This window comes from Carcharhinus amblyrhynchos, chromosome 3, assembly GCF_965287045.1.
Source record: "Carcharhinus amblyrhynchos chromosome 3, sCarAmb.v2.hapA, whole genome shotgun sequence".
NCBI lineage: Eukaryota > Metazoa > Chordata > Chondrichthyes > Carcharhiniformes > Carcharhinidae > Carcharhinus > Carcharhinus amblyrhynchos.
In genome coordinates this window covers 30449660-30475080 of record NC_137326.1, presented here as the reverse complement: position 1 = coordinate 30475080, position 25421 = coordinate 30449660, and the positions used below count along the sequence as shown (strand labels likewise).

At 40.2% G+C, this 25421-nt stretch overlaps 1 protein-coding gene across 22 annotated transcripts in view; it reads right to left on the bottom strand.

The window, feature by feature from the left end:
- The window catches only part of slmapa (sarcolemma associated protein a), a 202206-nt gene that overhangs the window by 77692 nt on the left and 99093 nt on the right, over nt 1-25421 (bottom strand). For 9 of the 22 annotated variants that reach the window (XM_080182862.1, XM_080182858.1, XM_080182886.1 and 6 more), the window contains exons 10-13: nt 22149-22317; nt 21271-21321; nt 14323-14373; nt 13191-13256 (exon numbers count right to left, since the gene is read on the bottom strand). In XM_080182862.1, coding sequence (XP_080038988.1) covers nt 13191-13256; nt 14323-14373; nt 21271-21321; nt 22149-22317 — 337 coding nt within the window. The remainder of the gene's footprint in view (nt 1-13190; nt 13257-14322; nt 14374-21270; nt 21322-22148; nt 22318-25421) is intronic. The other 13 variants (XM_080182876.1, XM_080182882.1, XM_080182898.1 and 10 more) reach the window with 4 other exon arrangements.

Sequence of the window (25421 nt, the reverse complement as noted above, 5' to 3'; positions counted from 1 at the left end):
TAGGTGTTCAGATCACCAACAACCTGTCCTGATCCCCCCATGCTGACAGCATAGGTAAGAAAGCTCACCAATGCCTCTACTTTTGAAGGAAATTTGACAGGTCAGCTACGACTATCACCAACTTTTACAGATGCACTATAGAAAGTATTCTTTCTGGTTGTATCACAGATTGGTATGGCTCCTGCTCTGCCCAAGACTGTGACGAACTACAAAAGGTTGTGAATGTAGCACAATCCATCACGCAAACCAGCCTCCCATCCATTAATTCTGTCTATAATTCCTACTGCCTTGCCAAAGCAGCCAGCATAACTAAGGATCCCACGTATCCTGGACATTCTCTCTTCCACCTTCTTCCTTCAGGAAAAAGATACAAAAATCTGAGGTCACGTACCAACTGACTCAAGACCAGCTTCTTCCCTGCTGCTGTCAGACTTTTGAATGGACTACCTTGCATTAAGTTGATCTTTCTCTACACTCTAGCTATGACTGTAACACTACATTCTGCACTCTCACTTCCTTCCCTATGAATGGTATGTTTTGTCTATATAGCGCAAGAAACAATACTTTTCACTGTATGTTAATACATGTGACAATAATAAATCAAATCAAATTTAGAGACATTGCATTTGATCCCGTCATCCAAATCATTGATATATAAATAGTGTATAGCTGAGGCCCAAGCACTGATCCTTATGACACCTCACTAGTTACCGCCTGCCACTCCGAAAAGCTCTCATTTATTCCTTCTCTCTGTTTTCCTGTCAGCTAACCAATTTGCAATCTATGCCAATCTATTCTGTTCGTTATGTCTTCAAAAAACTCCAGTAGGCTTGTCAAACCTGAGTTCCCTTTTATGAATTCACGGTGACTTTGTCTAATCCAGTTGATATTTTCTAAGCATCCTGTTTTCACATCCTTTACAATAGGCAAATAAGCTTAGATGCATTACTCTCTGCCTCTTCATCCAAGTCATTAATATATACTGTAAATTGCTGAAGCCCAGCACCCCACTATTCAGCTACGACTTGCCAACTTGAAAAAAAGCCATTTATCCCCACTCTCTGCTTTATATCCGTTCACCATTTCTCTACCTGTGTTAATGTATCATCCTGACTCATAGAACATAGAACATTACAGCGCAGAACAGGCCCTTCGGCCCACGATGTTGCGCCGACCAGTTAAAAAGCAATGACCCTCTAATCTAAACCAAACCCTTTCCATCCATAAACCTATCCACGGATCTCTTAAACGCCCCCAAACTAGGCGCATTTACAACTGCAGCAGGCAGGGCATTCCAATTCCTCACCACCCTCTGGGTAAAGAACCTACCTCTGACATCCATCCTATAACTACCACCCCTTAATTTAAAGCTATGCCCCCTCGTGCTAGCTTTCTCCATCCGAGGAAAAAGGCTATCACTGTCCACCCTATCTAAACCTCTAATCATCTTATATGTTTCAATAAGGTCCCCTCTTAGCCGCCTTCTTTCTAACGAAAACAACCTCAAATCCCTCAGTCTCTCCTCATAGGACCTCCCCTCCATACCAGGCAACATCCTGGTAAACCTCCTCTGCACCCTCTCCAAAGCCTCCACATCCTTCCTATAATGTGGGGACCAGAACTGCACACAATACTCCAAGTGCGGCCGCACCAGAGTCTTGTACAGTTGCAACATGACGCTGCGGCTCCTAAATTCAATCCCCCTACCAATAAATGCCAAGACACCGTATGCCTTCCTAATAACCCTATCTACTTGATTCCCAACTTTCAGGGATCTATGTACACATACACCTAGATCCCTCTGTTCATCCACACTATTCAGAGTCCTACCGTTAGCCCTATGCTCTACACATCTGTTATTCCTGCCGAAGTGAATTACCTCACACTTTTCCGCATTAAACTCCATCCGCCACCTCTCGGCCCAGCTCTGCAACTTGTCCAAGTCCCCCTGTAAACTAAGACACCCTTCCTCACTATCTACCACACCTCCGACTTTGGTGTCATCAGCAAATTTACTAATCCACCCAACTATACCCTCATCCAGATCATTTATAAAAATTACAAACAGCAGTGGCCCCAAAACAGATCCCTGAGGCACACCATTCGTAACTGAACTCCATGACGAATACTTACCATCAACCACCACCCTCTGTCTCCTATCCGCCAGCCAATTCCTGATCCAATTACCTAAATCACCCTCAATCCCATACATGTGCATTTTCTGCAGAAGCCTTCCATGGTGAACCTTATCAAACGCCTTACTAAAGTCCATATATACCATGTCAACTGCCTTACCCCCATCCACCTCTTTGGTCACTTTCTCAAAAAACTCAATAAGGTTAGTAAGGCATGACCTACCCTCCACAAAACCATGCTGACTATCTCCAATCAATTCATTACTCTCCAAATAACTATAAATCCTATCCCTAATAATTTTTTCTAAAACCTTACCCACAACAGAAGTAAGACTCGCCGGTCTATAATTCCCGGGGAAGTCTCTGTTCCCCTTCTTAAACAATGGGACAACATTCGCTATCCTCCAATCTTCTGGCAATATACCTGTGACCAACGACGACCTGAAGATCAGAGCCAGAGGCTCTGCAATCGCCTCCCTTCCCTCCCAGAGAATCCTAGGGTAAATCCCGTCCAGCCCAGGGGACTTATCTATTTTCAAACCCTCAAGAATATCTAGCACATCCTCCTTATCAACTGCAATACTGTCCAGTTTACAACCCTGTAACCCAGTGTTCTCCACAGCTACATTTATGTCCCCCTGCGTGAACACCGAAGAGAAATATTGGTTCAGTGCCTCTCCAATCTCTTCCGGCTCCACACACAAATTCCCACTGCTGTCTCTACCTGGCCCCAATCTTGCCCTAACCAACCTTCTGTTCTTAACATAGCTATAGAACGCCTTAGGATTCTCCTTAATCCTATCAGCCAAAGTCTTCTCATGTCCTCTTTTAGCCCTTAACTCACTCTTTAACTCCCTCCTAGCCAATCTAAAGCTTTCTAGTGCACTACCTGAGCCCTCAAGTCTCATCCGAACATAAGCCTCCTTTTTCTTTTTAACCAGCGAACCAACTTTCTTAGTGCACCACGGTTCCCTAGCTCGACCAATTCCTCCTTGCCTGACAGGGACATACATATCAAGGACTCGCAGTAGCTGCTCCTTGAAAAAACTCCACATTTCGGACGTTCCAAGACCCTGTAGTCTCCTAGTCCAACCTATGCTTCCTAATTCTCTCCTAATAGCCTCATAATTACCCTTCTCCCAGCTAAAACTACTGACCCAAGGTTCATGCCTATCCCTTTCCATCACTAAGGTGAACGTAACTGAACTGTGGTCACTATCACCAAAATGCACACCAACTTCCAAGTCTAGCACCTGGTCTGGCTCATTTCCCAGCACCAAATCCAATATAGCCTCACCTCTAGTTGGCCTATCAACATACTGAGTCAAAAAACCTTCCTGCACGCTTTGCACAAAAACTGACCCCTCTAATGAGCTAGAGCTATAGCTATTCCAATCAATATTAGTAAAGTTAAAGTCCCCCATAACAATTACCCTATTACTTTCACTCCTATCTAGGATTGTCTCTGCAATCCTTTCCTCAACCTCTCCAGAACTTTTAGGAGGTCTATAAAAGACTCCCAACAGGGTGACCTCCCCTCTCCTATTTCTAATCTCAGCCCATACTACCTCAACAGACAAGTCCTCATCAAACTTCCTCTCTGACACCGTGATACAATCCTTGACTAATAATGCTACCCCTCCCCCCCTTCTACCTCCTTCTCTGCTCTGACTGAAGCATTTGAACCCTGGAACCTGCAACAACCATTCCTGACCCTGCTCTATCCATGTTTCTGAAATGGCCACAACATCAAAGTCCCAGGTATTGATCCACGCTGCAAGTTCATCCACTTTATTGCAAATACTCTTCGCATTAAAGTATACGCATTTCAAACCCTGCTCCGCTTCACCCCCACGATGCCGTGCATTGCAGTCCCCATCTATGCCTCCCTCACTTTCACCCCCGCTACTCAGGATCCCACCCCCCCCTCTGAATCAGTTTAAACCCCCTGCATAGCCTTTGCAAATTTTCCCCCCAAGATATTGGTTCCCCTCTGATTCAGGTGTAGACCATCACTCCTGTAGAGGTCCCACCTTCCCCAGAATGAACCCCAATTGCTCAAGAACCTGAACCCCTCCCTCCTGCACCATCCCCTCATCCACGAGTTCAAACTTTCCCTCTCTCTGTTCTGCTCTAAACTATCCCGTGGCACAGGCAAGAGTCCCGAGGTAACCACTCTGTCCGACTTGGCCTTAAGTTTCCACCCCAACTCCATAAAGTTCTGCTTAATCTCCCCTTCCCTTAACCTCCCTATGTCATGCGTCCCCACATGAACTATGACTTGGGGTTGATCTCCCTCTCCCTTAAAAGTCCTGAACACCCTCTCTGAAACATCCCGGACCCCAGCCCCTGGGAGGCAACACACCAGCCCTGAGTCCCTACCATTACCTCTGACTCTCCTATCCGTCCCCCTAACTGTGGAATCCCCAATCACTAGGCCCAAGCTTTTACATCCCCTAACCACCTGAGCCTTCACAACAGGCTCACCTCCAGAGACCTGCTCCCTTTGGCTATCACCAGTTGATTCCTCCTCAACTGTAGCCTCCAGGACAGAAAACCTATTTTGGAGGGGAACAGTCCCAGGGGATTGTCCCCCCCAGTTGCTTCTTTCCCCTCTTCCTGGCAGTTACCCAAGACTCATTTCTAGGAGTGACTATCTCCTTGTAACTCCTATCGATGTCCGCCTCAGCCTCCTGAATTATCCGGAGTTACATAAGAACATAAGAAATAGGAGCAGGAGTAGGCCAACTAGCCCTTCGAGCCTGCCCCGCCATTCAATAAGATCATGGCTGATCTGTCGTGGCTCAGTTCCACATTCCCGCCCTCTCCCCATAACCCTTAATCCCCTCGCTTATCAAAAACCCATTAACCCGCGTCTTAAAAATATTTAGCGAGGTAGCCTCCACCACTTCAACGGGCAGAGAATTCCAGAGATTCACCACCCTTTGAGTGAAGAAGTTCCTCCTCAACTCCGTTCTAAACCGGCCCCCCCCCTTTATCTTGAGGCTGTGCCCCCTAGTCCTACTATCCTTTCTGAGCGGGAAGAGTCTCTCCACCTCTATCCTATCCATCCCATTCATCATCTTATACGTCTCACTGAGATCTCCCCTCATTCTTCTAAACCCTAACGAGTACAAGCCTAATTTATTCAGCCTCTCCTCATAGCTCAACCCCCTCAACTCCGGCATCAGCCTCGTAAACCTCCTCTGTACTCCCTCCAAGGCCAAAATATCCTTGCGTAAGTACAGCGCCCAAAACGGCACACAGTACTCCAGCTGCGGCCTCACCAATGCCCTATACAGCCGCAGCAAGACCTCCCTACTTTTATATTCAATCCCCCTCATGATGAAGGCCAGCATCCCATTCGCCTTCCTGACCACCTGCTGCACCTGCAAGCTGGGTTTTTGCGACTCACTCCAGCTCCTTAACGCGCTCCTCCAGAAGCTGCAATCGTACACACTTCCTACAGGTATAATCAGCAGAAACACTACTGGTGTCCCTCACCACATACATACCACAGGAGGTGCAGCTTACTGCCTGAACTGCCATCTCTGAAACAATTTCCAGCAGAAAAGGAAAAAGAGAAAAAAAAACTTCCCACACACTTATAATTAGGTTAGAGGAGGTGGGAGGGTGGGATTCTCTACCAGTGTAGAGGATCGGGTATCCTCTCTGTGCCAATTTATAGGGTCAGAGACCCGAAAAAAAAAACTACAAATACCGGTAAGCGTCCTAGTGACGACTTCCAGTTTCTAACTAATTCAAAAAAAAAACCACCGCTACTCGCGACTTTAAACTAGAAATAAAAAGTTAAAAATTTAAACAAGAAAATGTACCTTACTCGCAACCTCCACACACGCCCAAAAATCGCTGCCTCTCGAAGCTGCTCCACAGGAAAAATGAACCCTTATCTTGCCATTAACCTTTTATGTGACCTTATCAAATGCTTTTTGAAATCCATGTATACTACATTTACTGGTTCCCCATTATCTACCCTACTAAGTTATATCCTTAAAAAAAACAGGAATTCCCTATCATAAAGCCTTGCGAACTTGCTTTTCTAAGTGCAATGGAACTTCATTAATAATCGATTCCATTACTTTCCCAACAAATGATGTTAGGTTAACTGGCCTGCAGTTCCCCGTCTTCTCTCTCCTTCCTTTTTAGGAAAGTGTAACGTTAACCAATTTCCTATTTGATAGGATCATTCCAAAATCTAAGAAATTTTGAAAAGATCATATCTACTATCTCTGCAGGTAATCTCTTTTAGTACCTTAGGGTGTAGGCAATCAGCTCCCAGAGATCTGTTGGAGTTTTGTCTCTCAACTTTCTCCAATTTTTATTCTCTGCTGATATTAATTTCCTCACTCTTTATAGACCCTAATTACCATTCATTCCGGAATGAACTTGCACCCTCTTCTGCGAAGACGGATATAAATTATGTGTTCAAAGCTTCTGCCAGTACTTAAAGTTCCACACATATACGATAAACTAACAAAGTAATTCTACTCCTTTTAAAGTCAATGCCAGAAAGTTAACTAACTGCTTATCTTTGGTGGTGATATTCCTTTAATTTGCAGCATGTTTAAAATTACCCCTGAATGTTTCATTCCTACAAGGTTTCTTTAAAACATTATGGCCCAGCAAGTTCTAAATATCCCAGTTATGAACCTGAGGCTAAAGAAATGCTCAGTGGAGGACCAGGCATTCAGAGACAACTTGAAAACAGCACAAAAATAATCAAATATTCTGGTGATTGGGGCAAAATGCTATTATGGCAGAACTGAACATTCCAGGCACGCAAGATCAACATTAAGCATTTCCAGACCAGAAATAGGCAATGGAATATAGCTGGTCCTAATTTTCCCCATCACATACTAAACATGCCAAAACAAGGAGGTAGAAGAGCAAATTTCAGGGCAGATTTTGCAGAAATGTAGAAGTGACAGAGCAGCAACAATTGGGGAATTCAATTAGCTTAATGGGGGGGAAAATTAAAAAAAAAGGCAGGAAGGGTAGAGAATTTTTCAAATGCATGCAGGAGAACTTTAAGATACTTCTAGCCCAAGCAGAAATTAAACAGCTGGATTTAATTCCATGGAATGAAGTAAGGCAGGTAGAATGTGGTTCACTGGGAGAACATTTGGGTATTAGTGATCATAATATAATTTTGCTTAAAGTAGTTATGGAAAGGGATAATAAGAAATTAAAGATGGATGTACCAGACTAGGAAAGCCAATTCCTGTAATCTGAGAGGAGGTCTAGCAGACACAGTCTGAAAAAAATAACTGACCAGGAAAATAGACGATGCTTTCAAGGCAAGGATTATTTGAGCACAAACCAAGCATATTCACATATGAGGAGAGATCTCCAAGGGGAGAGCACCCTTAATGATAAAGGCTGTTAAAATAAGACAGAGAAATGAGATTCATGACAAACATCAGGTACAAAATACAACTAAAAACCAAGCAGGATAGAGTTCAGGGGGAAACTGAAAAAGGTTCAAAGGGCAAAAAGGGAATATGAGAAAAGATTAGTTGGTAAATTAAAAGGGAACCCAAAAATCTTTTATAAACATATAAAAAGTAAGAGAAAGTTCAAGGAATGGCAAGGCAAATAGAGACAAAACAGGAAATCTTCCTATGAAGCAAGTGGTATAAAGAAAATATAGTTCATAAAAGGTTAGAGAGATCGTCTCTCTTGGGAAAGGCCACTAATATTATGCCACTCAAGCACTGAACAAGCCAAAGACAGGCCTTTCCTCAGGAACACATGGTGCCAAGCTCCTGCCCATCAAGAGCCACCAGCCAGTTAGCAGCTGGCAGCTCTTCTGTACTTAGCAGTATTACAAAGTTGGCAGTGGGTGCTGTTGGTACTACACCCATGTAACACCTCAGATCAAAGGAGGGGTGAGATATAGGTGAATGATAGTGGGAGCAAGGGTGTGGACTCTGGATCGTGGGAGATGGGGTGGCTCTCAGTATCCCCTCCCCTAATTCCCAATGCTGAGTCCCATAATCAGGCAGTGCCTTTGAATAATGGAAATATCCTGGGAGCCTGCAAGCAAACGTGCCAACCTTTGTTCACTGTGCTCCCTTCATGGTGAGCAAAAGAGTTAATGCCACCTGCAAAGGGATTAGTCCCTGAAGTGGGCTCGAATTGCCCGCTCAAGAATCTCAGTTCACAGTGGAACAGGATGGCCATCCATGAGCCAACTTGCTTGGATTTAATCGGAGTGTAGGAGAGAAGGTGCTGTGGTTCCTCACCTGCCACTCCTCAACCCAATGAAATGCCCTCCCCAACCACCAAACTTACCACAGGGGAGGGAACAAGACTCTACCTAGAGAGTAATGGTGAAGAATTGCTTCTCAGGCACGAGGAAAGTATACAGTAGGATTCCGCAAGCGTCATTCAGGACTGCCACTTCTCTATGTATTAATGACCTAGACTTGGGTCTACAGGACACAATTTCAAAATTTGCAGATGACATACACTTGGATGTGCTGTAAACTGTGAGGAGGATAGTGATAGATTTCAAGAGGACATAAATAGGTTGGTGTAAATGGCAAATAACTGGAACATTACATTGGAGCAACAAAAGAGTGGCAATACTAAGGGTGCAATTCTAAAAGGGCTGCGGAAACAGGAACCTGATGGTGTACATGTTACAGATCATTCAAGGAGTCCAAGTAACTGTGACAACATGCACCTCTAAATGCATGTTTTAGTCTGGAGTTTATTGTGATGGTAGATACGCCAACTTTGTTCCCATTACATAACTTGGATGCACTGTTGACTAAAGGACTGGAAGCAAAGAGTAGCGGTGATTGGATGTTTCCCTGACTGGACGGAAGTAGGCAGTGGAGTCCCCCAGAGGTTTCCATCAGGTCCATTGTTTTTCCTGCTATATATGAATGACCAGGACTTCGGGATAAGGAAAGTAATTTTAAAGTTTGCAGCTGATAATTAGTGAGCATGACTGTAGGAGGTTTCACAAAGGCATGGGGTGGCGTGAGTAGGGAGTGCATATTCACAAATTTTGAAGCTGACAGTGCAAGTTGACAAGGCAGCTAAGAAACTGGGTGGATACTTGGACTTTGTAAATAAAGGCACGAATTTAACAACATGGTCATCATACAATACAAAAACAAAATATTACAGAAACTGGAATTACAAAAAAAAACATAAAATGCTGGAAATACTCAGCAAAACTGAAATGCCTTGTAGAATGAGAAACAGAGTTAACATTGCAACCTTTCATTGGAACTGAAAAATTTAGACATGGAATAGATTTGAAGCAAGTGATAGTGTGGGGAGGTTGGGGAAAAAAGGGAAGTGCTGTGAAAGGATGAAAGGCAGTTGAGATGAAATGATTTAAATGTAAAAAATATGGCCTTTAAGAAATGGCACTTATAGAACTCTGATGGAACTAGCTGGCAAAGCATTTTATTTCTCACAATGAAAAAATATTCGAGGGGCTCAGGGGCCAAGGCAAGTTAAGATAAAGGTCACAAAAATTGTGTCCTCTGCGTTCAGTCACTAGACTCAGAGCATTATTGAACCAATAGCAAATAATCTTCTGGTGCCCTGTGTACCCAGCCACCTCAATCCAGGGTGATCAACAGGGGAAAGGGGAGGTGATCACCTTGACATTTTGGGTACCTGTCCTGTATCCGTTGGTCAGAACAGTTTTAACAGGTGATGGAGTTTATTAGTGAGTGCTCGGAGAACAGAATGCTGCCAGAATGCAATTGAGATTAACACACACTGTAGCAACCGTCCACTTGTCCTCTGGAGGCAGTGAACCAGTCTCAGTTGTCACAGTTTGTAATTTCCTGTCTACGTAGCTAAATTATCATGTTGAATATTACATTGTTACTTCTTAATAAAATAATTTTCAATCACTTATGAATACTCATCTGCCTATCTTAGACATCTGTGTTCATGAAAGTCTCACAAAAGAGTTGATGGCGAAGGGAATAGCATTGGGGTAAGTGAAGCGATGGTAAAGCCATGAACAGCTGAGGTCTGAATGCAAAATAAGAGAAAAAAAAAGAGAAAAATCTAAACCTACAAAGGAAAAGGAAACAAAACAGGGGCAGAGGTTATGAGCTGCAATGGTCAAACTCAGCGTTCAGCCCTGAAGGCTATGAAGTGCCTATATGAAAAGGCGAGGGGTTGCTCTTCACGGGTACACTATGGGAGACAAAAGACAAAGAAGGGCTGAGACCATGGTAAAGCTTGTTGTGCTGCTTGTGGACTGAATAGAAGTGTTCTGCAAATCCATCACCCCATCTGGTCTCCCCAGTGTGGAGCAGACCATATCATCAATAGTGACCACAGTATACTAGACTGAAAGAAGTACGTGTAAATTTTTCTTTCACCAGGGAAGAGTGTTTGGAGCCAGAATATTGGAATAATGGCTACCCTGATAGATAATTTCACACTCTATATCATGTAAACTCATGAACAGGCCTAAGGTTGTCAGTTTTGGCTCCGAAATATGCCCAGTCTACCTCAGATTCCCCTGGAAGGGCAAGGTATCTCAAAAATTTGAGCAATAGATGAAGCTAGCTATTTCAAGCTGTTACCATGCAGTAGTAACGCAACTGATGTTCATGAATAGGATCCTGCCATCAAACCAAAAAGACATTCTGCATATCACACAAATGAGTAATGTGGTGCATTAATTTCAGTGCCAGTATGATACTAGATATGTAGGCCAAATGTCCCAACGATTGGCAGATCACATCAAACAGCATGTCCCTTCTGCTCTTCACAACAGGCAAGGCACACACTGTACCCAACCAGATGGTACAAAACTCAAGGGCAAGTAGGGATGGGCAATAAATGCTGGCCAGCCAGCAACACCTATGTCGCATAAATGAATTTTAAAAATGTCCAACATTAGATACGATTCCGCAATTGCTAAGTAATTCTGAACATGCTAAAAAGTGTGCTCGGAACCAATTTAAGATTGTCAGACCTGCAATGTAGCACATTTGCATGTACTTGAAGTTGCATATATACACAGGAGCATATTCACTGCAGATAGAAAGAGCATGTACAGTTGTATAGACATTGTGCCTATTTCAGCTTACCAAAATAAGTGATAGCTATTTGCTAGTTCATTGGTTAGGGCAGTGCCTTGACCAATCAGATTCAAGCTACTTGGTTTAAATTTTCAAACAATGCTTGGCAGTTAACAGTCTGTCACCACTAACTAGTGCATTCTCCATGGCTATGTTTCTACCAATCACTTGCCAATTAGAATTCTCTTCCCATACAATGTAAGGTTGTCGTTTCCCCTGACATTAGTATTGAAATTATCCTGATGACTACAAGATGAAAACTTTTGACAAAATGTCTATTTTCAGCAGAACACAGAATAAAATTGTATGGATTGAGAAACGATGTGGAGATGCCGGCATTAGACTGGGGTAAAACAGAAACATATCCCACAACACCAATTTAAAGTCCAACAAGTTTATTTGTAGCAAATGTGGCAAGCTTTCAGAACAGGCTGTCCCTTCATCAGGTGGGTGGGAGTTAACTGGCAGATGCAAGTCAATGTGAAAAGAATATATTTTGGAAATAAGAATATGGGGAATAAACACATTGTACCATTTTAAGTGGCAAAGAGGTATAAAGGGATTCTGACGTGTTACAAATCATTAAAAGAGTCAGCTGCACAAGTGGATAAGGTCAGAAAATAAGCAAATTAAATGTTCGATTTCATATCTAGGGGCACTTAAAACAAATGCAAAAAAAGTTGTTCAGCTTGTTCTTGCACCGAGTAAGGGGTGAAAGTTATGAACAGAGACCCAAGTGTTGAGAAGGTTAAAGGTATGACCTCACAACAGCCTTTAAGTTTGGAAGGCTTTAATGATCAGATAGTTTTAAAAAAAAATCACTGGTTAGATGGTCTTAAATAGGCTGCAAAAATAATAAAAAAGGCAGTTTAAGTGATTAGATTATAAAATTTATTGGCTCAAAATGGTATTGATCCACATTCCATAACTAGATAGTTGCTTAAAAATATTCTTATGTTTGGGGAACAAATAGGAGAGTGGGATGTGAGAAAAACACAACCTTAATAACTTTTTGTTAGAAGTTTTTAAAGTTTATTTATTAGTGTCACAAGTAGGTTTATATTAACACTGCAATGAAGTTACTGTGAAAATCCCCTAGTCGCCACACTCTGACGCTTGTTTGGGTACACCAAGGGAGAATTTAGCATGGTCAGTGCACCACACCAGCACATCTTTCAGACTGTGGGAGCTACCTGGACGAAACCCATGCTGACACGGGGAAAACGTGTAGACTCCACACAGTGACCCAAGATGGCAATCGAACCCGGGTCCCTGGTGCTGTGAGGCAGCAGTGCTAACCACTGTGCCACCGTGCTGCTCTGCAACCCTGTTTTACAATGCAGAATTGTAACTTATACTAAAGCAACTCCACCTTTGAATTATTTTTGGTGGTCACTGATGTGCGCTGTTTTACATTGTAACAACAATTATAATTAGTTTAAAAACAAAAAGTAGCATTTGACAAAACGCTAAACATCAAAACAAGCTACATTTAGAATTCAAGGAACAGAAGAGAATATAATGTCACAAGAAAATACGAATTATACTCTCAAGTAATGGGTAAAATTTTCAAGTGCAGGCATCATTTAACAGAATTAGCAAATACAATCTTGAATTAAGATGGAAACCAGCAACTTTAGTTTTAACCTACCAAGTTCTCTCTTTGTTGATTACTACACTTAATTCATGGCAATGACATACTTAACCTTCTGAAAAAGGACAATGGGCAAACAAACAAGAACAGGAAGCATAAGTATCTTTCTCAAACTTTATAATTTTACATTGCAATTAAAAATAATTAATCTTTCAGGTTCAAATGGTACTTGATGTTTTGATGGGCTGATTCTAATATCTTGATCTATAGTTAAAACTATAGGACATTACCCTCTTCTAAATGCTGTTGTGTAGGTTTTTCAGTATCCTATGCGTCATTTAGACAGTGTAAATTATACAATGTACTCACTCTTGCACTCAATGAACTGTTGGAATAGCTCAGAGCAGTCCCCTCCACTCTTTAATAGAAAGTGCTCTATTAGAAAGAAAGAATCTTCAATTAAGTATTTGTTTTAGTTAGTTTCCTGCTTGGAACACTTGAATTACTAGCTTCAAAATGTGATCCACTGATCCAGTAATGCACGCGGATATTTTATTTTGTCCAATGAAATTCATATCATTGGAGTGTACTATTTATAGGCTACAGCTGTTCTATTAATTTTAACTTGATTTGCACACTCAATTTCACACATTTGATCTCCAATTGACAAAGCCAAATGTGAGCTGGAGAATAAGCACTCATCTTTCATAAATACATTTATTTATAGAAAACAGCCATTTTGATTTTAAATTGCATTCCTTTACTTAATTCTGCCTCTTCTTCTCTCACATCATTCCACTGTCATCCAGCCTGTCCCCCCACCTCCTAGTGTTTTACAGGATCAGTAGAGAACCTAAAATTGATTGCAAAATAGCAAAGCTTTAATCCTTGGATTACTTGGGATAGATTCCTCCAAACTATCATCCAAATTAATTCTTCCATATTCATGAGAATACAAAATGTCCAAGTAATAAAAACATTTGCTGAAAATAATTCCATCTTTCTTGTCTTGGGGCTGGATTTCACAGAAGGGGTTAGGGAAGGGAGAGAACGGAGAGATTGCTTCTAAACATGAAAATGTTTCTGAAACACGAAACCTGAACTTAAACCCTGACCATATTAGGAACGAAAAGCCTTTGCAAGTTGCAGGGGACCCATGTAAACTAGTATGAACATCTTAAACTAGCATTTGCCCATTGAAAGACAACATGGATGATGCATAAATGGCAGCTTTTGTGATGGGGCGTTTCTCTGAGTTTTGGTGGCAGAGTTCTCTTTTGTAACTGTACACCTGCTTTGTGCTTGAAGCAGACAATGGATTCCTGAAATTGGAAAACATTCCACAGCAGCATTGCTCTTCTCAATAAGGGAAAAACAAGCCAATTTAGGAATTAAATTTTGCTCATATTAATAGCCTGATATACTGCACAGAAATAATAATCAATAGGTTTATCAGTTTGTTTATATCCATAGTTTTGGAAATGTTGCATTGGTACACTACCTTTATCTGTGCTTCCATTAATTTTAGGTAACAAGTCATCAACTTGGATTCCTATTGTTACCAAAACAAAAAATTAACTTTAGTTCTAAGAGTGAATGCTTGCTTTACAACACTGATAACATGAAACAAACTTTCATTCAGGTAAGTGAATGCCACAACTCAGTACATTACACATGCAAAATAAAGGTTTAATTTCAAAGAAGATAACCATCATCTTTTTCATTAATCATTGGCTAAGAGGGCAAAGATATTTCAGCTGAAAAAATGCCTTGAACAAAAATTCACCTGCATCACAGTACTTGCATTAATTATTAATCACTTCAATATTGGCTACTACAATTTCAGTCTCTGTCTTGATCAACCTCTTCATGAAATGATGGCTAAAAATTTATACACCTTTTCATCTAATCAATATCAAATATTTCTCAAGCTGACTGAAATGCACTCACTATTTACTTGAAATATTGAGGTAGCCACAGTACACCCAAACTTTAAAACGCACACATAGAGAGTGTGAGAGAGTGAGAGAGAGAACAGGCAAGAGAAGCATAGACAAAGTCAGTTGGTCAGAAATAAGAACAGAAGCTGTCAGATAGGCCTGATCAAGAATAGCTATTTCTGGAGATGGCTTACAGTTCAAATTATGCCCAGTGCTGATGTTTACATCAACATAAGTGCATAAATGCAAAGTGAAATGGAATTTTGAAAATAACAAACAAACAGGAAAGTTCAGCAAGGCGAAATCAGCTGGATTGATTAAAGGTTGATCCCTACACCAAGAAAACAGGGTGATTTGGGCTACAAGATGAATAATGCAAACAGTAGTTGATTTTGCGTTAGTAATATTTGCAGAAGTAATCCAGAAGCATAGATCAATAATCCAGATAATTGAAGAACTGCGCTAAGAGAATTAAAATTCAGTAAAAGAAAAGCTGTAGCCTGATGTCCTACCCAGGACTAGGAGAATAACTAACTAAAACAAAAGTTGCTATTAGTAAAAGTGACCAAGATGTCAGATTGTCATAAAATTCAAATGGGATCACTGTCTTTTAGGAAAGGTAACCTGCTTGCTTTATCCGGTCTCACCAGTGTGTGACTCCCGTCCCATACCAACGTGATTACTCTCTGAAGTAGTGAAACAAGTTACTCAGTCATTTCAGAGTACTGGAGACGGGAAGTAAATGCCAACTGTGCCAGCAAGTTCACATGACGAGAGTGATTTTAAAAAAATGTTTGCCCTGTGGGGCACAGACTGGAGAATAGACTGGAATAAACATTCATATAAACTAGTGGAACTAAGTTAGAAAGCATGGCTTATTAAAAATTACTGATTTTCTTTCAGGTTAACTACCAAATAGCTCTGTTTGCAGTTATGTTTATGAACTTAACGATGCTAAACTGGACTAGAACTTTTCAGTGGTTTTAAAGTTTCAAAGTTCAGTGGGGTGAAGCCTAATTTATTTGGGATCAAAAGGCAAAACAAAATGAGAAGAAGTTGATAAAATTCTAAAACAATTGCAGAAAGCGCAGACTGTATGACTTGCTAACCAAGGAAATATTTGAAAACAATGGTGTTACAGTAAATCGATACACTGGAAGGTTCATTGATCATAGCACTTTTACAGCCTTATTATTCAAACAGGGCTGATAAAAGTGACGTTTTTCAAAACCATTTCTTTCTCTCCTATAATTTTAAAGTAACCTGTGACAGTGTTAAAGCTGAGTACAGAATTTAAACACAAATAAATTCAAAGGACCAAACTATTTGCTACTCCCATGTGAGCCATTTCTGGGAATAATAATTAAGTAATGACTACAATTGTAATCCTACGTTAAGAAAAGGTTTGTAAAAATAGCAACGGCATAACATTTTTAAAAATGAAGGTTCTAAGCATGTATGCTTGAAAAGAAATTCCAAATCTCTATGCTTTCTCCTAAAAATGTAAATACTAACAGAAAACAGTACCTTAAAATGATCCCAAAGGCAAAAATATTTAGGAGGGAAAACTATTGCAATAATGCAGATGCACTGAGCACATGAAAGCAACAATATCTGTAGGCAATTATTTCTTCTTAAACAAAAGGAATGGATGATTTCACTGTGGAATTCACACGCCACACTTGTTTCAATATTCCAATTTAGTCTGGATGCCAAACATACAGGGAGCGATTCTCCCCAAAAAATTCTAAAGGTGGGATTTCATGGCCACACTCATCCTGAAACTGTAACATCCCGCCCGAGGTCAATGGATTTTTCCACATTCTGCCCCTCGCCCGCTCCAATTCCTGTTGCAGGTGGGGTGATAAAATTCCAGCCTAAGTGATGAATTTGCATAAAAGCTGGTGTAAGTCATGTTGTTCTTTTCAGCTGAAGTTTTAAAATGAATCACTCACACTCCATGCAGTGCGGTTCAGTCTAAAAATCAGCAGGTGGGGCCTAATACCACTGGAGGGGCCAGAAGCACAGCATTGAGTGGGCCACTGCGCATGCACTAATCTGTCAGTGCAGAGACTGGCACATGTGTGGTGGCTCCTGTCTGCCAGCCCCCCGAATGCTGACCAGCTTGTTCGCTGGCCAGCGCTGTGACACCTCGGCAATGCAACCTCCTCACCACACCCTCCCCCAACCAGGAACATGCCCGGGCCAGCTGTGAACTCTCCCCCTCCAGCCCCGATCTCCCCCCAACCAGCAACCCCAACCCCCCCCCCCCTCCACCCTGATGGCCAGCCCTAATCACTGGCCCCCCTCCCTCTGTCACTCAGCCCAAAATGCAGAGTGGCAGCGAGATCTCCCCACCCCCAAGGCCCCATCGCCATCAGGCCCCACCCACTTTAGACCCTGCCCCCTTGGCAGTGCCCTATGCCAGGTGGACAGTGCCAAGATACCCCATGGGCATTGGCATTTTGTCATTTGGGCTGTGCCAAGGGGCCCAGGCTGGCATTGCCAAGGTAGCAACGGCTAGGGGGCACCGCCTCCCAGCACCCAAGCCTCTGGGAGACTTTGATTGACCCCCTCTTCACTCCAGCAGGGTCTGACCACCAGCTTCCCGGAACAGGGCGGGGTGGGGAGAAGAAAGAAAGAAAGAAAGAATCAATTTTGGAACACGTGGTGCTGGAAACTGGGGTGCCAGAGACATGCAGGGACTATGGCGCCCAGCGGGCAAGCCTGCAATACAGCCTCCTCTTAAACTGCTGCGTTACAGAAGCAGTGTCATGGGCTGGGAGAATCGCTCCCAATATACGGAGGACCTGGACGATTCAGGGCTTGGAGTGGCATAATGGAGCCACAGAAAACTCTAATCACCTCAATATATATCTGAACCAGGCATCCATTTTGTGAACAAAACATTATTTAACAAACAAGTGTCTTCCATACTAAAAGCTTCTGCAATACTAAAATACAATAATTAAAATTCCATCAGCAATCACAAAATCTTCATTTATCATTGTGTAAAACATTTTTGAACCACGACAGCCATATGGACCAGGAAGGACTCAAATTTAATCCTTGATTTGCTCGGAATTATTTTCCAGTCAGTTTTCAGTTTAGGAGACATCATTAACCTGGATTGGTTTGGAGAAGTGACAGAAAATTTGAGTCAGTTATCTATCCTGATCATTATCCGGTAACTGACTCTTATGGATTGAGGGAGCATGGGAATGGGGAGACAGAATGAGAGAACAGGAGAAAAAAGAATATGCATCAATTAGTGTGCAATTGAAAGGGAGTAGCAAAGGAGTGTGGCACAGAGACAAATAAACCAGGGCAAAAGACAAAAAGATGGATAAAAGTCAGAAGAATAAGGTATGTGAAAGGGTAAAACTGGGGATTAGCGAAAAGGGACAATGGCAGAAGGGAGGTGGCAGCACATCAAATGTGAGCAGTCACCATTCCAGCAAGAACCTGATTGCTGATAAGCAAGCTTTGTTGCAAACATCACCTGCAAACAAAGTTGCACTAGAACATAATTCAATTTTTACCTTTTTTTCAAACAGTGGCACAAGTGATGCAAATGCATTAACAAACTCCTATTTTTCTAAAGCAGTTTCAGTCATTCTACTCAGTTACAAGATAACTTAAAAATTACTGATCCAACACTAACTGCCACTCAGTTGAAGAAATTAAACAATCTGAATTACAACAGTTCAGTGGTCACTTAGCTCCCTCTGCTGGCAACTTTACATTATGTGGGTATGCCGGCGTTGGACTGGGGTAAACACAGTAAAAAGCCTGACAACACCAGGTTTTAGTCCAACCGATTTATTTGATAATAGACTCACAAGCTTTCAGGGTCTTGCCTGGGTTTGCAAAACCTCACTTGCTGTACTGTCTGGAGACAATACACATATCTTTAACCTGTGATCAGTGCTCCTTCCACTCACATTGTCAGCCACTTTAGGACTTGAACAGCAAGTTAGGTGTAAGGATTTGCATTCTAATCAGTAATCTCTAAACTGTCTGTGCTTTACATGCTCTGTCTGAGGCCAGAACTCTCCATTCACCTGACGAAGGGGCTAACCCCGAAAGCTTGTGAGTCTATTATCAAATAAATCGGTTGGACTAAAACCTTTTTACTAACTTTACATTAAGCCAGTGTTTTAACAAGCAGCAAAAATTTGCAATTATGCACTGTAGTTAAAAATATGATATTTATTTCATTTTCAATTCTACTTTATATTGGATAAGCATTTTTCTGCTGAAAAACTGCATTAATATATCACAATTTCCCTGAAATCAATCAATAAATCCAATCTTCTGATATTTTTCTATTATTTCCCAAGTGACAAATAACTGCGAATTTATTGTGTAAATAATCAAATTCCAATGCAGCTAAAAATTACAGCTGTGGAAATAAAGGATACAGGAAGAACTAGGGAAGAGTAAGACAAATCAGGGCTGTCTACAGATTGCCTTGCAGCCATGATGTAGTGGAGAAAATGTATAAATATAGAAATGGGGGATTTTAACTATTACATAGACTGAGAGAAGCAAGTAGTTTAAGTAGTAAGGATAATGAATTTCTGAAATATGCTCAGGACAGTTTCTGCAATGGATTGTTTTAGATCTGACAAAGGATAAGGCCATACTAAATTTAGTGATGAATACCAAATGAGAATGAGTTAATAATCTGACTTGCAAATAGTGTTTGGTATTGTGATACAGAGAGGAGCATGAATCACAAACCAAGTTTTAAAAATTTAGTTAAGGCAAACTTAGAAGTGCTGAGAAATAAATTGGCCACAGTAAATTGAGCTAAGCTGTTGATGGGTAAACGGACAAACAGTGTGAAACACTCAAATAAATAGCTGGAAGATAGAAAACTAGTACATGCCCTAAAAAGGGAAAAAACTTTAATTTGTTCAGTTAAGCAACTTTGGCCAACAAACAAGAGGCACTATTTAATTAAAGGTTGTGCAAATCTAGCAGACAAGGAGAGTTGTAAAGACAACGAAGTGATGCAAACAAAGTAATGACAGGTGCAAAAGTGGAATATGAACAAAAAAATTGCAAGCAGTATCGATGCTAATTTTTAAAAAATATATTATAATAAAGAAAGTGGTAATAGGGAATGCAAATCCATTAAAACAGATGCAGCTGAAACTATGAATAAGGCAACAACAGGCTTGTTAAATGACTCCTTTGTATGTTTTCACTGTAAAAGAAAAAGGCAAACACCAGCAAGTATAAGGGAGACTAAAATTCAGGCATGGGGACAAAATTAGTCAACTTAGTACAGGTTAACAAAAAAGTAATGAAGAAAGTAAGCGGATTTAAGGTAGACAAATCTTTAAGGTCTGGTGGTTTCCATACAAAGCAATTAAAAGATACAAGGCAATGGAGGATTGAAAATGGCACTATCATAACTTCCTAAAATTCTCCATATTCAGATATTGTGTCTTTGGTTTAAAAAATTGCAAACTTCAGTCTACTATATAGGATAAGGAAAATCCAATTAACTGCATACTTAGCAATTTAACACAAGTAACAAGAACTTTCCTGCAATCTATCATCAGAGACTGGGCACTTCAAAAAAGTATGAGCTGATCAAAGACTATCAGCACAGATTTGTGACTGATTTGAAAGTTCTGATTTAGTTATTAAAGAGGTGGACAAGGGAGTGTTTATGGATTTAGTCTCCATTTTCACCTACATCCCAAAAGTACTTGAACATATTGGCATCTCCCAAATCCATTCTCATCATTCCCACAACTACATGTTTGAATCTCTTCAAACAGGTTACAGCCCCTGCTACGGCACTGAAACAGTCTAATTAAAGTCATCGATGACATCTTAGGTGAATATGCCTCTGGTGCATGATTATTTCTCATCCTTCACTTGCCTGCAAACTTTGGCCTAGTTAAGAGCACCATTCTCCTCCAATCCCACTTCTCAGTTGGTCTAGCCAGATAAAGCAATGGCAGTTGAGCCATAGAAACCAGAAAAATTCCAATCATTGTGCTGAATTGGTCAATCTCAGCCCAATGGGCTATAAATTTAATTGGAGCAGTGGCTGATATTTTGGGAGGGGGAATGGAAGGAATTTTTCCGAGAAGAGAGAAATCAAATCAAAATAATTTGCCACTGTTTTGTTATGTGCAATGTTAAGAGCAGACTGTTTAGATAAATTGTCAAGTTAATCCAAATATGAATGTACAAACTATAATCTGCTATATTTTAGAATGGCCTTAAAGTTTCACGTAGTTGATCCCTGGTAACAAATGATCTCATAAATCTGATCCTTACAGAACAAACTTTCTTGGTCATTAAAACTAGAAGCATGACATCAAATATATTCAAATGCATTATTATTTAGATTACAGATCCAAACTCTTAATATTGGTTTGAAAACCTAAAAGCAAATTCAGTTATCTTTTCTTCAGTACTGCAGCCTTGTAATATTAAAACCTATAGTCCAGGTACATTTCAATAATTTCTACTGAACTCACCTATACTGTTGTGATCCTTGATATTTTTCTCCTGAAGTTGTTCTAACCGTACTGCATTTAAAAAAAGCAGCATTTAGATTTTTTAAAATTTATAAATACAAAGATGAAGAGAATTTTGAACACTTGAAAAAGGGAAACAAACAAAATTTGAATAATTTACATATCATCCACAGCTAGAGCAATAGTAGCAATAACCTAGAATAAAAACATTGGATATATTGCTGAATAAAAATTTCAGCCTCCAATAATGACCACACTTAAAACAAACCGTGTATACTTCAATGACCCAATGGTGTGATCATTAAGTTTGCCATCTCTTTAGCTGTAACCTTATTCCATGCATTTTGAGTTTATTGACAATTTATATATAACATATCCGCCTGTTCAAAAAATACTACCTCCTTCAATTCAATATGTTTGAGGAGCTTTACAATGTTAGGGTTCCTGACCAGAAATTACCGATTCTCTCAGTAGTCTCTAAATTATAGCAGGAGAGAACAGGAAAAAAAAAATTTAGTATCCGGAAAAATCTATAATTCAAAGCATATTTAGAAAACTAATGCTTCTGACATGCATATTGTGGTCAGATGTTTTTAAGAGCATTCAGAAGAGGCAAAGAAAAAACAAGAGGGCAAAAAGATACTTGATCAAGCAGTGTAGCTTTTAAAGTTGGAATGATTAGAGATGAGGAGGAAGAGGTGCTGGAAAATTGGGAGAGGAGAAGAAAGCAGCTGAGCTGAATTCCGTTAGTGATCAGTCAGAAAATTATAGGCTGACCACTTAGCTGTCTGGATGGCAGAGTTTTATTAACCTCAAGTTCTTTGCCCATATTTTTCCTTTAAGCAAAAAATCAGTGAGCCACTTGAAGTTCTACTTACCTTGTAAAGCATTAAGACGTTCATTGGTGAAATCATTGTCAGCTTGTAAGGCTTCAATCCTAGCCTGAAGTAACTGTTCCTTCTCTTCCATTTCATCTATTGTGTGTTGTAACTCCTTCTTCTCCGACAGGGCTTTCTGCTGAATCTCTTCTTGTTTCCCCTCTGCCTGCTGTTCACAGACAAAATTGGCATAGTAAATCACTAAAAAACAGTCACGTTGGTTAAGGATTTTCAAACTGGAGAGAAAGACAGTGGTATTACGGTCATGTTACTGCACGAGTAACGGTCGTCCATGGTAGCTGGTGGAATTTTTAAAAATTCAAGTAGAAACAAAATCTGGAATTGAAAGCTGTCTCAAAGACGGTGACCATGAATTTATTGGTGATTGTTGTAAAAGCCCATCTAGTTCACCAACATTCTTTTGGGAAGAAAACCTGCCATCCTGACCTACATGTGGCTCCAGATCCACAGCAATGTGGTAAATTCTTAACTGCCCTTGCCCTCTGAAATGGCTAAGGAAGCTACTCAATTCATGAACAACTAGGATGAGCAAAATATTGGCCTTGTTAGTAATACCCACATTCCATGAAAAATAAAAATAAGTTCTCGCAGTGCTATTCAATGTTGTCTGCTTTAAGCAGTACATTTGGGACAGGCTGGGATTCCATTTCCACGTTTTCAGTGGCAAGAAAGTTCCTGACATAGAGAATCCAACTGGAGTGTGTAAATGGCTTTTACTGGACATGTTTTGCCATTCAATTGTGCCAGCTCCTGCCAATGACATAATGAGGTTCTCGCCATGAAAGGTTGGGAACCCCAATGCCATATTTTTAAATATCATTGGCGAGCTTCCTCACTTCCCCACTGTATCGTCCCTCTATGTTAGGATTCAAGAAGAAATTAGATATAGCTCTACGAGCTAAAGGGATATAAGGGGAAGGGGGGCGCAGGGGGATCAGGATTTTGAATTTAATGATCAGAATGAATGGCAGAGCAGGGTTGAAGGGCCAAATGGCCTATTCCTGCTTCTAGTTTCTACGATCCCCCCCCCAGGATAACGCCAAGGACAGGTGTTTCCAAGGGCAAAGTCCATGGAAGCCGAAGTGTCTGTGTCCACGTCTGTAGTTTTTTTTGGGGGAGGGTGGGCATCCAGCAATGGAACAATGAGCTTTTCCCACCTATGTTCACTCTTACTCAAAAAATGATAAAATTCTGCCCTATGTTTTTAGATTAACTTAAAAAAAGTTTATTAAACTATTAACCATATTACAGACAGTTAACCTAAAAATTTTGACATCAAATAAAATGAAAATACCTACGGAGAAAAGCTACATGGGGTGGAAATATGAAAACAGATTGACAAAATAAAAATATGACTGCAAGATAATTAAGTGCAAATTTGCTATTGCTAAAGTTATAAAGGTTCACAGTCAAAAATATATTTATAATGCTATAATTTTGTGCAAAACATTTCACTATTCTACTTATGTTCACTTAATTCTGCAGTTTGCATTTGCAGTACAAGTTTACAATAATTGATTCGAATTCCAATTTGCAATAGCCCTTATTGGCAAACTAAGTATATTTAGAGTGTGCAGACATAATACTTAAAAGCGGCTGAGAGTTAAATTTTCAAAAAATGTTTAGAACGTACAAGAAACCTTGTGCCACTTTTCTTAAGGTATTTTATATTAAAGATGTGAATTTTTAAAAAATCTACAGATACAGATCTGTAGAACAGTAAGGTGCACAAATCGTCGCTTTGTACTTAAGAAAAGGAAACCAGAATATTATTAGTTCTTTTAAACAAAGATCATCAAATTGCCATTGTTTGTCAAGTGCTCAAAAGTAATTGCATAATTATGTAGATGTAATGCTTCAGATTTGTTATATAAAAATCTATAAAGATGTACAGATTATACGAGTCATATGCCACCGTCAGCAAAAAGGCAAAAATGAACCTTGTGTAAACTCTGTGTGCTGTACGATACAAGATTCCATCCCTTAACTTTTAAGCAGAGGCTAAAACGGGCATGAAATCTTTCAGATGGATATTTTATTATTCAAAGAAGGCTAATATAGAATTCAAATAGCGAAGTGCAGGTTCAATTAAAGATTGAGAAAACGGTACTTTTCAGAATATTATATAATTTTAAGGAGTTAAGCAAAGCTGCAGGCCACCTGGCAAAAAAGCGGTTTTCTTCCTCCCTGGAAAAATGTAAGCAATCTCTAGCAGTTGGTGATCAAGACAAAACAAAGATAATGGCCATGATGATGGTGCTCTCAGGGATCCTTGCTGTGCTTTACGTACTCTCCTATCTCTACAAGTGTCTGGCAGGAGTTAACAAATGGCATCCAGCACGAGATAAGCCAAAAGATGACCTCACCCATAGTGGCGGACAAGGCGAAGGTGATATATCTTGAATGCCTTCCCTTTTACTCATTGGCCAATACTATTTGAACAAGTGATTGACATCAGGTAAACAACTCATAAAAGCCCACAAAAACAAAGTTTAGTAACAGGTGCTTAGGGGTTGCGGGGGCAGTCTTCCTCAAACTGGAGAAGACAGGAAAAGAAAGAATTTTTTAACACCTCAGTGTTAAAAGAAGAGACTTGAAGAGACAAAGAACAAAGAAAGAAAATGACTTTGCAAACAGACAAGAGAAAACTGTCAAAACTGCTCTCACTTGTCACAGGTCATTTTTCAGTCTATTTAAAACTTAAAATAAAACAAAAGTAAAAGAAAAAATCCAGTTGGTACTAGAGACCCAGACATTTTTGACTGATCTCAATTACATGGACACTTCTGTACATCCTGTAATCCCTTCTTTTGAACCTATTTTAATAATTTTCTTCACTGGCCTATCTCGCGCTTCATTCCACAAGTCTGTTTACAGTTCCAGTAAAAATTTCATCAGACTCTGAACTTGTTCAGGTCAACTTTGTTAATTATTGAGAACAATAATCAGGTTATTTTGAATGAAAGTTTTCACTTTCATTAATCCAAAACAGAATTGTAAGTTTTTCTTGTTAACTTTAATATTCTTGATTCCCAACTTTGTTCACTTCCAAATGCAAATAGCTGACCATTGATGAGATGGCCAAAAGATGTTACCAGTATCTTGCATGGATAAACAGGATTTTTAAATTTGTATTTAATAATTTTGCCAAAGCAAACACTACACCGGTTGCCTTTTTAAAGCTCCAGGCCTTGGTCTTTGACAGAATGGTATACAACTATGCCTGTAAACGTATTCTCTTTCTTACTGATT